We start from the raw sequence: 15282 nt of genomic DNA on the forward strand, positions 1-15282 counted from the left end.
TATGTGATATGCATACATTGCTGGTTTCTTAGGCGAATTATTCTCAAATAACCACCCGCTAAATACCCGATATGCTTATTAATTTGAACTTGACCATGACAAAAGACCAAATGGGTTGTGACATCCCTCGTTGACTTGGTTACTTGTGCTTTTGAGATTGCCTTGAAAACAAGATATTTTGAAAAATTTTTGAAATTTTCCCCCATCCCCACACTTGAGGTAAACATTGTCCTCAATGTGTAGTATTTAAATGAACGGGTCAAAATCGAAAATTTTTACTACTCCTCCATCCCCACACTTGAGGTACATATTGTCCTCAATGTGTAAGAACTAGAGTTTTTAGAGCACAGGGGATGTGACACGGCTATCCTCCCCAAAAATACACCCCGGAAAATAAAATACAATTTACAATCCACTTATTTGCTACTAAAAATCAAAAGATAAAAAGAAACGTATACACCTGGTTTGTCGCTAGTTCCTCGTGTGCTCTTCATCTTTTCAACGAAGCGGTCGTCTCAAGAACATAGTGTACCTACAAATCTTAACCCTTGTGTAGAAGAATGCTTCTCACAGCCATCAAAATTTGTTAGTTACCTAGTTCTACCACTTTTATGAAATTTTTACCAAGCCATACATTATCTTACTTTTGATTTTATGTGGAAAATATTTTACACTACAATAAACCTAACTCACTTTCGTAGGAATCACGACGACATTTAGCATATGCACGCAAGCCCTTTAAACCTCCCGATAGCTCGGGAGGACGAGTCGGTCTCGTGAGGGTTATATAGGGAACACACCCACAAAGTTCATTTAACTAGGCAACAATTTAAATAATCAAAATGAGAAAAACGAAACTAAACTAATAATATACAACAACAACAACAACAAAAAACGTACCTTGCCTCTACCGCTGATATCTCTCATTGGGGTTCACGGGCGGGTTCGGCTGGTACGGATAACCAGTAAGGGCCTCAAGCATATCCCTATAGTTATCCAACGGGCTTGACTCTTGTTGGGGTGGCGGTTGGTATGGCATGGGAACAAAACTCGAGCCGACTGCTTCGGGCCAGTGAGGGATTGGATCGGCTGGCCCTCGCGGATGAGGAAGGTTGGGGTAATCAGTCCACCCCGAATGTTCAGCATATGGAAGCCCGGCTTGATAATCTCGTTGATGGCGTTCTTGGTCATGGAGTACCTTGAAATTGTTAATTGCCATCTGATTGGAGAAAGCCAACGCCCCCCATCGGCGTTGGTCCAACTCTGCCTGTGCATTCCGGCGTCTAGCATCCTCTTCCTCCCACGCTTGTCTGTGGGCCCTTTCCTCTTCTTGCAGCTGTATCATGCGTTCCATTTGAGATTGTTGTAACGCATGTTGCAGTTGCTGTTCCTCCAACTGTTTTTCCACCCTCTCGCGGAAAGATGATTGAAAACCCCATTGTTGTTGTGAGTACGCCCCTTGCGCCTCTTCCCATTCTTTCCGACTAGCATGGTACTCTCTTGCTTCACCAATACCCGCCGACACATTGTCGTAGATCCCTTGATCCACACGGTTCCACAACCGATACGACGGTATTTGTCTTTGGTTCACAAAATCTGCCACATTGGCAGAGATTTCCCTATGCTTTTTCCGGTACCTACGCCTCGGTCCCCGTGGACCGGAAGGATCAATGTCCTCCTCAACATCGGGCATCTCCTCATCGCCCCCTTCTTCCTCACCTTCTTCATCAACCTCCTTGTCGTTGAACCGATAGCTATCCCCTTCCACATCTTCAACCGTGTGCAAATGCCCAAAAGATTTCACGGTTATGTTCAAATGTCGCCTCATAGAGGCAAAGTTGAATTGATCAATGGGTTTGGATACCCATAGTGAGTCTTGAGGTAATGCGTTTTGTTGGAGAATCATGGCGCTGATCAATCTTGGGTAAGGAATCATTTTGCGTTTAAATGATTCCCGTGTATCCCATGTGTTAATCATAACAATTTGGCGCCACGAGAGCTTGGGCGTCCCATATAATAATGCATGCACCACCCGACAGTCGGGTGCCTTCACCATCCCACGGTCTCCAAACCGTACCATAATGTTCTCCAACGAAATACCTTGCAATATTTTTCCCATCAGAGACAAATCTGCCCTTGCATTACCTGAACCCCCAGAACCGGGTAATGTATCCTCCAAGAGAGTCACTGGGTCAGCATCATTCCTCTTGTTATCCAAAAACTGATCATACCCATAATAATCGTATGCATCGACCCCAAGCGAGTCAAACCTCGCTATAGCATTCATATGCTCGAAGGACATCACCATTTGATTTTTCCCAATGTTCCCAATCAACTTCCACATATGGGCTGGTCTATCAGAATGTTCAAAACGAAGAGTGGATAGCCACTCACAAACTGCCGCCAAGTATACCCGATTGGTGATGTCATCACACCAATCAATCACTCGCTCCCAACCGAGTTTCTCGAACCTCTGCACTATCCCAATCTTCCTAAACTCTTCGACATCCACCGTACGTTCACAAACCGCCCTGTCGGGTACGGGTTTCGAAATGCCCGTAACCATTTTCATCTTCCACATCTTGGCTTCCAACTTCTTGTTCTTGTATCTAGAAAGAGCCTTTGTTTTCTCTTCCTTCCATTTCGAAGCCGACCCACTATTCTTTGCCTCTTCCCAAGCCCAATCTTGTCTTTCAAGTTGACCATCGCCTTCTTCTACATTACTAAGTTGTTCCCATCGTCTTTGATAAACCCCAGAGCCCGAACCGGCTCCCGAAGATGAACCTTGACCGGAGGTCTTTGCCTTTTTGCTCCCACGCAACATGGCTACAATCATAAGACAAAGATAACAACAATTAGTACATTCCAACCTTCAACAATCTCATACTTTGAACATGATATGTAATGTTGAATTTTAATCCAATATTAGATGTAAAATCGCCTTTTTAAACTTCCAAAGTCGCTCATTTTATCATCTATATTGACTAATATGGTTATTCCTAAGATTTTTTAAAATAAAAAAAAATCATGGTTCAACAATGTTCAACATCACTATTATGTTCAATCATGCCACAGTCTTAGTGTAATCACATCACTAAAACTAAGCATGCTCAAATCCCACCCAAATCAAGCAAACACCCTTGAATTTATGCTTAAACATCCTACATTATGATAAACAACCTACTCTTAAACAATAAGTCTAAATTTTCGGAAGAAATCACAACGATATATGAAAATCATGCATAAATGGAGTGAAAGTTCATACCTTTAGTGAAGATTGACAGGAATAACCAAAGAAAAGTGTAAAAACAAGAACTTGGATGAACACTCTTCAAGAACCCTAACACACCCGTCCAGAAATCTTACAATCAAGCAAGAATTGATGGAATTGGGTATGGGGGTTTTGTTCTTCTCTGAAAATCACTCAAGATGGACTCAAGAATCGAGCGATTTGGTGGAGAGTTGAGAGAGTTATGAAGAAGAGAAGGTTTAGGGTTTCTAGAGAGAAGTAGGGGAAGAAGATGAAGATGCAAGGAGAGAGCACGTATAAATCTGCTAAATGAAATTAGGTGGGTGTGTGATATGGTTTCTATGACTTTTGTGTGGTTAAATTCGTGTTTGGGACGAGTTTTAGGAGTATCATAAGAGTTTAGGTTCGAAACTTGGGTCAAACAAACGATCAGCGTCGGCACACTTTAGAAGGACCGTCGGCGACGGTCCATCACCCCGTCGGCGACGGTGCGTGATTGTGGACTTTGGCCCGACGGCTTATCTTCCTGTCTACGGACAAAAATGGGCGACGGTGATTTATGTGGGCCGTAGGCGACGGAGACTCTGGCCGTCGGCGACGGCGTTTAGATTTTCATAAATTTTTTTTTTTTTTTTTTGAAAAAATATGAGGAAAATTATGAATTGTTTAATAAAAGGACTATGTACATTAAAATTCCTAAAAATTATTAAAAATGTTTTTTGTGATTTTTTTATAAGTTAAAATTTTCAAACAAATAACCGTTAACGGCCCTACCACCCCCCAAAAAAGTCGTGTATTGTCCTCAATGCACCAAATCAAGTCTAAAACATACCTTGTATCTTCATGACCCGTTTAGAGTGCCTGAACTTCACACAATCAAGAAAGGTTAGTATGAACGGAAACGATTCACATCCAACTTCGCAAACAATTGAATAGATATACATAACTTTACAAAATGTGTTACCGGTCCTTTTACTTCACCTCATATGTTGGCACGCTTACCAAGAAACATACCAACTCCACATTTGCGTCTTTTTTCTCTTCGTTACCATCAAGGAATGGTTTGAGGCGGTGCCCGTTAACCGTTTGCTTCGACCCGTCCTTCGGGTCCTTGATTGTAACATCTCCAAGTTTCCCGACCCGTGTAATCACATACGGGCCCATCCACTTACTCTTGAGCTTTCCCGGGAAGTATTTAAGCCTCGAATTGTAGAGCCAAACCTTTTGACCCACTTCAAACTCCTTTGGCTTCAACTTCGCGTCATGTGCCCTCTTCATCTCATCCTTGTACTTGGAGGCACACTCGTATGCTTCTTCCCTAAGCTCCTCCAACTCGCAAAGCTTTAACTTTCGCTCTTTTCCTGCATCGTCATATTTCATGTTAACCTCTTTTATAGCCCACCAAGCACGATGCACAAGCTCAACTGGCAAGTGACAATTTCTCCCATAAACTAAACGATAAGGAGTGGTTCCAATAGGTGTTTTATGAGCCGTTCTATAAGCCCATAAAGCATCATTCAACTTCGTTGACCAATCCTTTCGGTCGGTTCGAACGGTCTTTTGCAAAATTTCTTTTATTTGCCTATTGGAAACCTCAACTTGACCGCTTGTTTGTGGGTGGTAAGGAGTAGCAATTCGATGGTCAACACCATACCGTTTCAAGAGTTTGCCAAAATTAAAGTTCTTGAAATGAGATCCCCCATCACTAATGGTCACCCGGGGAACCCCAAATCGAGAAATTATATTCGTTTGAACAAAGTTGCAAACAACGGTGTGGTCATTCGTTTTGGTGGCAATCGCTTCGACCCATTTGGATACATAATCGACCGCCACCAAAATGTATAAATTGCCATGCGAATTAGGGAATGGGCCCATGAAATCGATCCCCCATACATCAAAAATATCTACAATGAGGATCGGTTGCATGGGCATTTCATCCCTTTTTGATATACTTCCCAACTTTTGACACTCAACACAATTTTTGGCGAAATTAAAAGCATCCTTAAAAATAGTCGGCCAATAAAGGCCACTATTGAGCACTTTGTGTCCAGTTTTGTGACCACTAAAATGGCCCCCACAAGCAAATGAATGCAAGTGCATCAAGACGCTAGGAATCTCCTCGTCGGGTATGCATCTTCGAACGACTTGATCCGGACAAATCTTGAATAAGTCCGGTTCTTCCAACGTGTAATACTTGATTTGAGACAGGAAGTGCAACCTCTTCCTTCTATCCCAATGAGCCGGCAAGTCACCTGTAACCAAATAGTTGACAATATTAGCATACCATGGTAATATTCCAACTTTTAAGATTTGCTCATCTGGAAAAGTCTCATTAATTTCTTCACGGGAAGAATCCTCTACACTCAATCGAGACAAATGGTCCGCGACCACATTCTCGCTCCCTTTCTTATCTCGAATCTCTAGGTCAAACTCTTGTAGCAAGAGAACCCATCGGATTAGCCTCGGCTTCGCATCCTTCTTGTCCATGAGATACCTAACTGCAGAATGGTCAGAATAAACAATGACCTTAGTACCCCATATGTAAGCACGAAACTTATCCAACGCATATACCACCGCAAGTAGCTCTTTCTCGGTAGTTGTGTAATTCAATTGTGCATCTGAGAGAGTCTTACTTGCGTAGTAAATAGCAACCGGTTTCTTGTCTACCCTTTGACCCAACACGGCCCCCACCGCATAATTACTTACATCACACATAATTTCAAATAGTAACGACCAATTCGGTGATTGCAAGATTGGGGCCTCAACCAACTTTTGTTTCAACACATTAAAGGCATTTTGACAATCTTTGTTAAATTCAAACGGTTGGTCTTTAAGCAATAACTTACATAGGGGTTTGGTTATATCACTAAACCCTTTTATATATCTTCTATAAAACCCCGCGTGACCCAAAAACGATCTAATACCCTTAACATTCGTGGGATAGGGTAAAGTAGAAATAACTTGCACCTTTGCACGATCAACCTCTATCCCACGACTCGACACTACATGCCCCAACACAATCCCTTCTTGAACCATGAAATGGCTCTTTTCCCAACTCAAAACAAGATTTTTCTCAACACATCTTTTCAAAACTTTTTCGAGTTGGTCAAGGCATGTATCAAACGATGACCCAAATATTGAGAAATCATCCATGAAGATTTCCAAAGACTCCCCCACCATATCTGAAAAGATACTCATCATACACCTTTGGAAGGTGGCGGGGGCATTACAAAGTCCAAATGGCATCCGCCTAAATGCGAAAGTACCATATGGACAAGTAAAGGTAGTCTTTGCTTGGTCTTCCGGATGTATAGCAATTTGATTGTATCCGGAATAACCATCCAGAAAACAATAAAATTTTTGTCCGGCCAATTTCTCAACTATTTGGTCAATAAACGGCAAAGGGAAATGGTCTTTGGAAGTTGCGGCATTCAACTTCCTATAATCAATACAAATACGCCACCCGGTTACCGGCCGAGTGGCGACCTCTTCACCTGTGTCGTTTGTGACGACTTGAATACCCGCCTTTTTTGGAACTGTTTGCGTCGGGCTCACCCATTGGCTATCCGAAATAGGGTATACAATACCCGCATCTAGCCACTTCAAAACTTCCTTCTTGACCACTTCTCGCATATTCGGATTTAGTCTTCTTTGTGTGTCGCGAGAAGGGTTCATTCCATCTTCCGTGATGATCTTGTGCATCACCACCGAGGGACTAATTCCCTTCAAATCCGCAATGGTCCACCCGATAGCGGCTCTATGGGTGACCAATACCTTCATCAACCTCTCTTCTTGCTCCCTGGTTAGATTGGATGCAATAATAACCGGGAGCGTGCTACCTTCACCCACATAAGCATACTTAAGATGCTTGGGTAGCACCTTCAACTCTAATGCCGGAGGTTCTTCCAATGACGGCTTCAACTTCGTGTCTATGCTTTCTGGAAGACTTTCCACTTGATGTGTCCAAGTGGGCCTTCCTTCTTTTGCCGCCATAACCTCCAACTCCTTCATCTCTTCATCCATGCTCCGATTCGTTTCTCCTTGTAACCTGTCAAACATGAAACACTCCTCTATTGTGTTTTCCTCTTCGACACTAGTGTCACATAGAGGTATACACTCGTCAACGATGTCCGCCATATAACATTCATCGCCAACTAGAGGATCCGTTAATCCTGAAAAGACATTTAACCGCAACCGACGGTTACCAAAAGTCATGTCGACCGTGCCCGATTTGCAATTAATTTGGGCATTCGATGTTGCCAAAAATGGTCGACCTAGGATCACCGTTGGTTGCTTGGTTCGGTCCAAAGAAACATAATCTAACACAAGAAAGTCCACCGGATAGTAAAAGTCCTCGACCTTGACTATTACATCCGTGACTATCCCACGGGGTAGTTTAGGGGTCAAGTCGGCTAACACCACGGTGGTGTTAGACACTTGAAGTGGACCAAAATCATATTGGTCATATAAACTACCCGGCAAGATACTCACGCTCGCCCCAAGATCCAAAAGTGCCCGTGTCATTTTGAATTCACCCACTTGTATTGAAATAATGGGCGCCCCCGGATCTTGGAGTTTTGGTGGAAGTGCACCCGAAAGGATTGAACTCACATTTTCGGTTAAATCAAGTTTTTTAGGAAATTTGTGAGTTCTCTTTTGGGTACATAAATCTTTCAAGTATTTCGCATATGAAGGAATTTGTTTGATAGCATCTAAGAGTGGTAAGTTAATTTTAACTTGTTTAAAAATTTCCCACATCTCCTCTTGATGTGGGCCTCTTTTGTTTACCACTTTCTTAGATGGTCCCAAAAGAGCTTCGGGAAAAGGGGCGGTATTACCCTCCACACCCTTGTCCTTAGCCTTTGGGATGGGAACGGTCGCAACGGGTGTATCTTTGTTAATTTTTAATTCATTTTTATTTTGACCCGTTCGACCGTTATTCTCTTCATCATCACTCGCATCTTCCACCACCCCTTCAACAAACTTGGGTGGTGGTGGCTCAACACCGTTATCTATCACTCGACCACTACGTAAAGAAATTTTGTTTATTGGTACCTCACGTGTGTTTTTCGAGCTCGACCCTTGATGCTTAGGGTTCACCGTGGTGTCGCTTGGAAGTCCTCCTCCACTTCCGCGCATTTGAGCCATCTCTTGGGCAAGTTGCCCCACTTGCTTCTCCAACGCCTTATGGGATTTATCTCGTACCTCAAACTCTTTCTTCATCTCTTGATTTGAATGATTGATAGCATTCATAATAGCATCAAATTTTGAATTTATCGAGCCATCACCTTGAGAGTTTGAAGCACTACTCCCATTTCCGCCTTGGTTGTAACCTCGTTGATAATTACCTTCACGGTTTTGATACCCTTGGTTACCCCCTTGATTGTAATTCCTTTGGTAACCCCCTTGGTTACCACCTTGACGATTGTTGTATGAGGACCCACCTTGACCACCTTGATTACCCGATTGGAAATTCGGGTTCATTTGATTTGAGGCGTTACCATACCGGAAATTAGGGTGATTTCTCAAACCCGGATGGTAAGTGTTGGAATTCATGTCGTATTGCTTCCGATCCCCATACACTTGATTTACCTCTTCGGTGTAGTCACTCGATCCCGTTGGGCATTGCTTGGTGCTATGCCCAATATCACCACAATCTTCACACACTTCAAATTGAACCGCGTTCACCTCCTTCTTTTTCTTCAATTGAGCTATTTCCCGCTCTAAAGTGGAAATCCGATCCTTGGAATCGAGATCGGGAAGTGACCGGGAAACCGGATGCCTTTTTGCTCTATCGGCCGATTCTTTTTGTTTGGACCGTTTGCTCATCCTCTCCAAAAATTCCCAATCATCATCCTCATGATTGCTCAAGAGTGTACCATTGCTTGTCGTCTCGAGCCGATTCCAAGTCGCATCATCCAAACCCCGTACGAAACACTTCACCAATTCCCATTTTTCTATTTGGTGATGTGGGCATCTCCTCATGAGTTCTTTGAATCGGGTGAATGCTTCATGTAGAGGTTCACTTGAAAGTTGACGAAACGACCGAATTTCATCTCTAGCATCGTCGGTCTTGGCCATGGAATAGTACTCATCCAAAAACGCTTGTTGCATTTGCTCCCAAGTTCGAATACTATTTGCCGGAAGTGTAAAGAACCACTGTTTTGCTTTATCTTTCAATGAAAATTGAAATAGCCGAAGCTTCACTTCCTCTAGTGCGAAAGTATGTCCTCCAATAGTATCACAAATAGACGAGAACTCCGTCAAATGAGTGTACGGCTCGTCATTGGACCTCCCGTTGAAATGAGGAAGGATGTTGATGTAATGCGGCTTACAATCAAACATCCTCCTTTCGCATACTATTGGAGAGTTGTTCTCAGTCACTATCGGTCGGAAACGGTCGTTTACTCCCCGTGGAAGTTGTTGACGACGTTGTGGCCCATTAACTTCTTGATCGACCGGTCTTCGGTTATCCCGTCTTTCATCCCATCGCTCTTCTCTTCGATTATCTCTCGGGTTACCACCTCCCACAAAACGAGGAATCCGGTTAGGGTTTACATTGTTGTTGTTATTGTTGTTGCTGTAAAACCCTTCATTCCGGTTCCGTTGGTTGTTGTTTTGTGGTTGACGGTTGTTCCCATAACCATTGTTTCTTCCACCCCCGTAGCCATATTCCTCTTCCCCAACATAGTTGGCGTTTTGAGACCCAAACTCCTCGTCGTCGTACCTTCGAGCATTGTATATATTTCCCCTATTTAAGTAACCCCAATCTTCATCATCATTGGCTCGATCATCATAATAACCCCCATCGTCCGAATTTTCCGTATGAATGCTCACGTGTTCCGGTGATTGATAACCGGGAACACTATATGGTTCGTCATCGGGAATTGCATTCCTTAAATCGTCGATGTTGAAAAACGGGTCTTCGTTCACGGGATTGCCGTGATCACGGTTACCTCTTCGATCGGAGTTGACATTCCGATCATCAAGGTTAATAGGTAACGATGCTTGTCGGTGAAGAGGTTGTTGTTGAGGTGTTCGTTGGGTGTTGTTGATGTTTTGGTTTCGGAAAGGTGGAGTGGGTGGTCTTGCATTGGTGTTACCACCCGGTTGCTCTTGAGCGGGATAAAAGGCTCCTCGGGATTGGAATTGATTTGGGTGGAGGTTTTGGTTCGGGTTAAAGTCTTGGTTGGAATTGTGGTTTGCCATTGAATCGGTTTCAATGGTTGGTGTGAATGGTGGTGTTTGGTTGGTTTGATTAGAAGCAAGAGTTGCTTCTAACCGGCTTGCTAAGTTTCTTCTTGCGAGTCTTTCAATTTCCGGTTCGTAGACTAGAGGTGAAGTCCTCCCGGAATTTCGTGTACGCATGCACTACCTGTAACCTGCACAAGTAACACACCCCGCGTAACAAGGAAAAAGACAATACAAAAAGAAAGCAAAACAAATTAAACAGTTAATCACACAATTTCAAACAATATCCAAACACAAAGCGCACGCACTCCCCGGCAACGGCGCCAAAATTTGATTGGAGTGTCGCGCTCCGGTCAAAGATAATATTTATATACCCTAATTACCCTTAACAAATAGCTAGTGGTAGCAAGGGGTCGAACCACGAAGAGTATGTGGTTTGCGAATGGACTTTGAATGAAATGTTGAAAATGTCACTTTTATGAAGCTTGCTAAGACATGTTTTTTTGTGTTTTTTGTTTGATTGGAAGATATAAATTATAACTACTAAAAACAAGCAATTGCAATAATGTAAATAAGGATTTGACAAGATAGAGAAACAAGGTTCACACCCGGTTCGGTTATTGCAATCCTAGGGTTCTTACAAGTTTTAGATTTAATTCACTTGAATATGTTATTAACGGATTTCTATCATCAAAGCTTAGGTGCCAATTGTTATCAACGCATACACGGACTACAATGCACTTCGTTACTTCAGACAAGTAAAACCTTTTGAATGACAAGGCATAATTGCACAAACGTATTTCGCAAAGTCAAATTTCATAACTCACTCGACAATTCACAAATATAGTTCAAATGCAAGACAATTGTCAATCAATTCAAATACAACTCAAGTTGTCACAAAACCAAACTAAATCATTGTTCAAACCCTAGACTTACAATTAACCTACACCGGGGTGAAACCTCCGAGGAATTAGCCGCTCATGGTGTAAATGGCACGATCAACGGATGCACGAGACTTGAATTGGGTCATCTTGGAGCTTGAAGATGGATGGTTGAATGATTAGGGTTTGGAATGGTTGGTGGTGATGAATGGATTGAAGGTGGAAGAATGGTTGTGATGGTGATGAACTAGGGTTTTGATTTGGATGAGAATTCGGGTTGTTGAGAGGATGGACTATGGAATAGCGATGAAGTGGTGATAAAAGATAGGTGAATAATGGCTCCAAGAATGTTTTTCAAACTCCCAATAATGTGTAACTCCCGAATTGAATCTCCAAGAACCAATCATAATCAAACATAACCCCAAACCAAAATCTGCGCGTTTCCACAATTGACGAGCCGTCGCCGACGGCCTGAAGCCCCGTCGGCGACGGTGCTTGCTTGTTCACTTTTGGCCGACGGCCTAACTTCCTGTCTACGGAGAACTTTTGGCTACGGGAATATGCATAGACCGTCGGCGACGGCCCCTATGGGCGTCGGCGACGGTGTTTGAATGTTTGGTTTTCTGTTTTTCTCATTCCTTGCTTCCGGTTGACCCATGTCGCTTCCCGGTGGTTCCGTTTTCGCTCCGGTGACCCGTAAAGCTCCCGAAAAGCTCCTTAAACTCCCTTAAACCTGCAAAACACAAATCTAATCAAGAGTAGGCAATTCGAAACTAAAACTTGTGTAAAAACATCAAATTAAACAATTACAAGCACCGGTTTTCACCCACGTATCATCCAGCTTCATTACCCAGCCCAAGACTACGGCCCATTTACAAAGTCTTTAGTCCTTGTGCGACTGGATAACCCTTGTGCAACTGGAGACCCCTTGTACGATCAGCGTCTCTTGTGCGACCGGGACTTGTGTGATTGGACCAGCTTGTGCGAATGGACCTCTTGTACGGTCAAGAGGTCTTGTGCGACCAACTGGCTTATGCGATTTGGCTCTTTGTGCGATTAGTTCAATTATTCCAAAAGTTAAGCAATTCGGTTACAATTAGTTTATCAGTTTCCATACTTACAATCAATTAACAAAATCAAAGATTCTATCCCAATCCTTAATCGATCAACAAGCATAATCTATCACGTATTCATAAGAACCCTATCCTTAACATGTGAACAATGACATAGCGATTTTTATGAACATAAGCCACAAGATTCAACCTCAACACAAGATTTGCAAGCTTTCACATTGACTATGGTTACTAATCATAACAGCCGATTAACAACCTACACTCAACTTGATTTTATCATGCAATCCGATTTATGTGAACATTAAATCGACATACACATATGGCCGAATAATAAGAACACTACCAATAACATCATAATCAACAATCAGGCATCATCTAGAACATGTGTGATCACATAACATAACTCACAAATAGTAAAACACTAACCAAATGATAGTGGGCAATCCAATAGGAGAAACGATCTTGAAGAGAAGGAGAATGCTTGCCGTCGGGTTCCAAGCAAAAACGAGAGAGAGAGAGAGGAAGTCTAGGGTTTGTGTAACTTGTGTGGTTTGTAAAAATGAGAGGCAACCCTTCAACACGGTTGCTTGTTTGTGTAAAATAGAAGTGGGCCGAACCCATACATGGGCCGCCCTTATGGTCCGATCACAAAAGAATGCGGCCCCCCTCTATTGGGCTTGTGCGATTGGGTTCGGGTTTGTGTTGTGCGTTCGGATTGTGTGTGTTTATCATACATTCAAATAACATAGCATACACACATAATGCACATAATAACATATCACAATGTCATAACATTCAATAAGTCAATCAAGTTCACATGTTCACATACGTCACATACAACACAAAGACGGGTTTGAAGTACGAGTTGTCACAATATGTGACACTGGTTTGAATGGCAGTTATTGGCGCCAAATCTTAACTGCGGGAAACAACCGTCAACCGCCATCTTCATGTCTGTATATATACATTTTACCGGTATGATAACCGGTACCAAGATATTATTTCCTTAATATCCTTATTCAAATTCTCACTAATTCCAATTCGAGTGTGTGTGATCTTCGTTGATAAACTGATTCAACATGAAATCCAAATATGTTTGTGATGAATCAAGTTCTGTCTATGAAGATGATATTCATGACAAACTTCCGCTGCCAACAAGTGGTATCAGAGCCACACCAGATCATATAAGAGACATGACTTATGAGTCTGCATCGGTGCTTCCATGTAAGCACTGTTCTGATGAACAACGAGAAAGATCAAAGGGTAAAGTTATACAGAAACGGTGCTATTACTGCAAAAAGACGGGACACCAAATAGCATTCTGCAAAGGAAAGGAAAGCGATGAAGCGGCGTTGTTGTTCAGGCAAGTCATAGACGTCGGTACACAAACTCAGGAAGAAGACAACGTTAGAGACTCAGAATTCATCATCAGTGGAACAGACGGTGGACGTTGGTCAGAAATATGGTATGTCAATACAAAACTCAAGCGTCATTTTTCCGGAAACTTAGATTCTTTCAAAAGAATCAAAAATATATATGGTGTTGAGACAAACACCGGGGAAAATCAATTTTACTTTATACGGGGCATAGGGGTCGTGGATGTTATATCCGGAAGTGAAAATTTTCGAATTCAAAGTGTGTATTATACACCGGACTTGGATAGAAATATCCTCAGCCTTGATCAATTGATTATACAAGGCATCACAGTGAAGTTTAACGGTGAGAGATGTAAATTGTTTCCTATGTTTTGCACACCACTTCTGAATAAGAAAATTTTTTTTACTGGAATAACAAGGGAGGATGAAATGGGTGTGAAAGAAAAACAGTGCATAATAGAGAAACAATTCAAACATGAAACATTCAAATCCGATTACTTGAATGAGTATTTCGAAAAGTTAAACTTGTCTTCCAATGAACCCGATTGGAATGTAATGATCTTGCAATCCATGAAGTTCAATGAATTTCAAGATTGTAAAGCCTTGTTAGACATGCTAGATGATGGTGAATATGTAGTGAAATATAAGTATTACATAGAAGGAAAATTTGAAGACATGATTGACTAGTTTCTGCGTGTACAAATGGGGATAAGTTCAAGACCAATACCGGTGTTCATGGGAAATAATAAAAGGGTAAATCTGTTAGATCTTTACATGATAGTAAAGAGGGAAGGAGGTCATTGTACTGTAACTTTCAACAATCTATGGGCAATGGTCTCTAAAGACATGGGGCATGATTATGAAGATGGAGAATACATGAGGATAGTATATGCCATGTATTTAGATGTTCTTATATATTATTATATGTTTAAATCTGTTCAATAAAATGTCAGAGAAGATAGTTCACATGGAGCGGCAAGGAATGAGGAAATAGCTGCTCAAGGAGGAAGAAGAACCATTAGCACAGGATGCATACCGGATGATGAAAGGGAACACTATGCTCTCTTCGCAGGAAATGATTGGAGAGGAATGAACAAAACGCAGAAGTGGCGGCGAAGATTTGATTTCCGGCAAGCTGAGAAGGCAGTAAACGAGGCCAACCGAAGTGTATTATCAACAGATCGAACTGCAGCCGCAGATAAGATGACCACTGCTTTATCTTCTGGTATTGACGAAATCAGGCCCCCTGTTATCATAAAATCATCAGTGAGTAGTATTTATTAGAAACAGTAAACTCGATTATATCTTAGTTTATTATTATATTATGTAACTGTAAACTTATTACTATTATGTGTGTGTATTATGTAAATAAACGAAGAGGCATGTGTCATATGTGACACCGGTTCGAATGGCAGTTATTGGCGCCAAATCTTAACTGCCGGAAACAACCGTCAACCGCCATCTTCATGTCTGTACATATACATTTTACCGGTATGATAACCGGTACCAAG

At 42.1% G+C, this 15282-nt stretch overlaps 1 protein-coding gene across 1 annotated transcript; it reads right to left on the reverse strand.

The window, feature by feature from the left end:
* Positions 1–907: 907 nt before the first annotated feature.
* LOC118484166 lies at positions 908–8503 on the reverse strand. The gene is made up of 6 exons (XM_035980130.1): positions 8380–8503; positions 7858–7962; positions 5368–6930; positions 4403–4863; positions 4083–4116; positions 908–2826 (listed from the first exon to the last, which is right to left on the reverse strand). Exons 1-6 carry the CDS (start codon positions 8501–8503, stop codon positions 908–910), a joined length of 4206 nt encoding a protein of 1401 aa, XP_035836023.1.
* Between the last annotated feature and the right edge of the window lie 6779 nt (positions 8504–15282).

Source organism: Helianthus annuus, chromosome 11 (genome assembly GCF_002127325.2).
Source record: "Helianthus annuus cultivar XRQ/B chromosome 11, HanXRQr2.0-SUNRISE, whole genome shotgun sequence".
Classification (NCBI taxonomy): domain Eukaryota; kingdom Viridiplantae; phylum Streptophyta; class Magnoliopsida; order Asterales; family Asteraceae; genus Helianthus; species Helianthus annuus.

Coding starts and splice junctions, on each gene's coding strand:
- LOC118484166 (XM_035980130.1), bottom strand. CDS start 8,503: ATGAATGCTATCAATCATTCAAATCAAGAGATGAAGAAAGAGTTTGAG. Junction 7,963..8,379: donor GATGGCTCAAATGCGCGGAA/GTGGAGGAGGAC, acceptor TACCACTCTTAG/ATGCTATCAAACAAATTCCT. Junction 2,827..4,082: donor ACGGGTCATGAAGATACAAG/GTATGTTTTAGA, acceptor TTATGATTGTAG/CCATGTTGCGTGGGAGCAAA.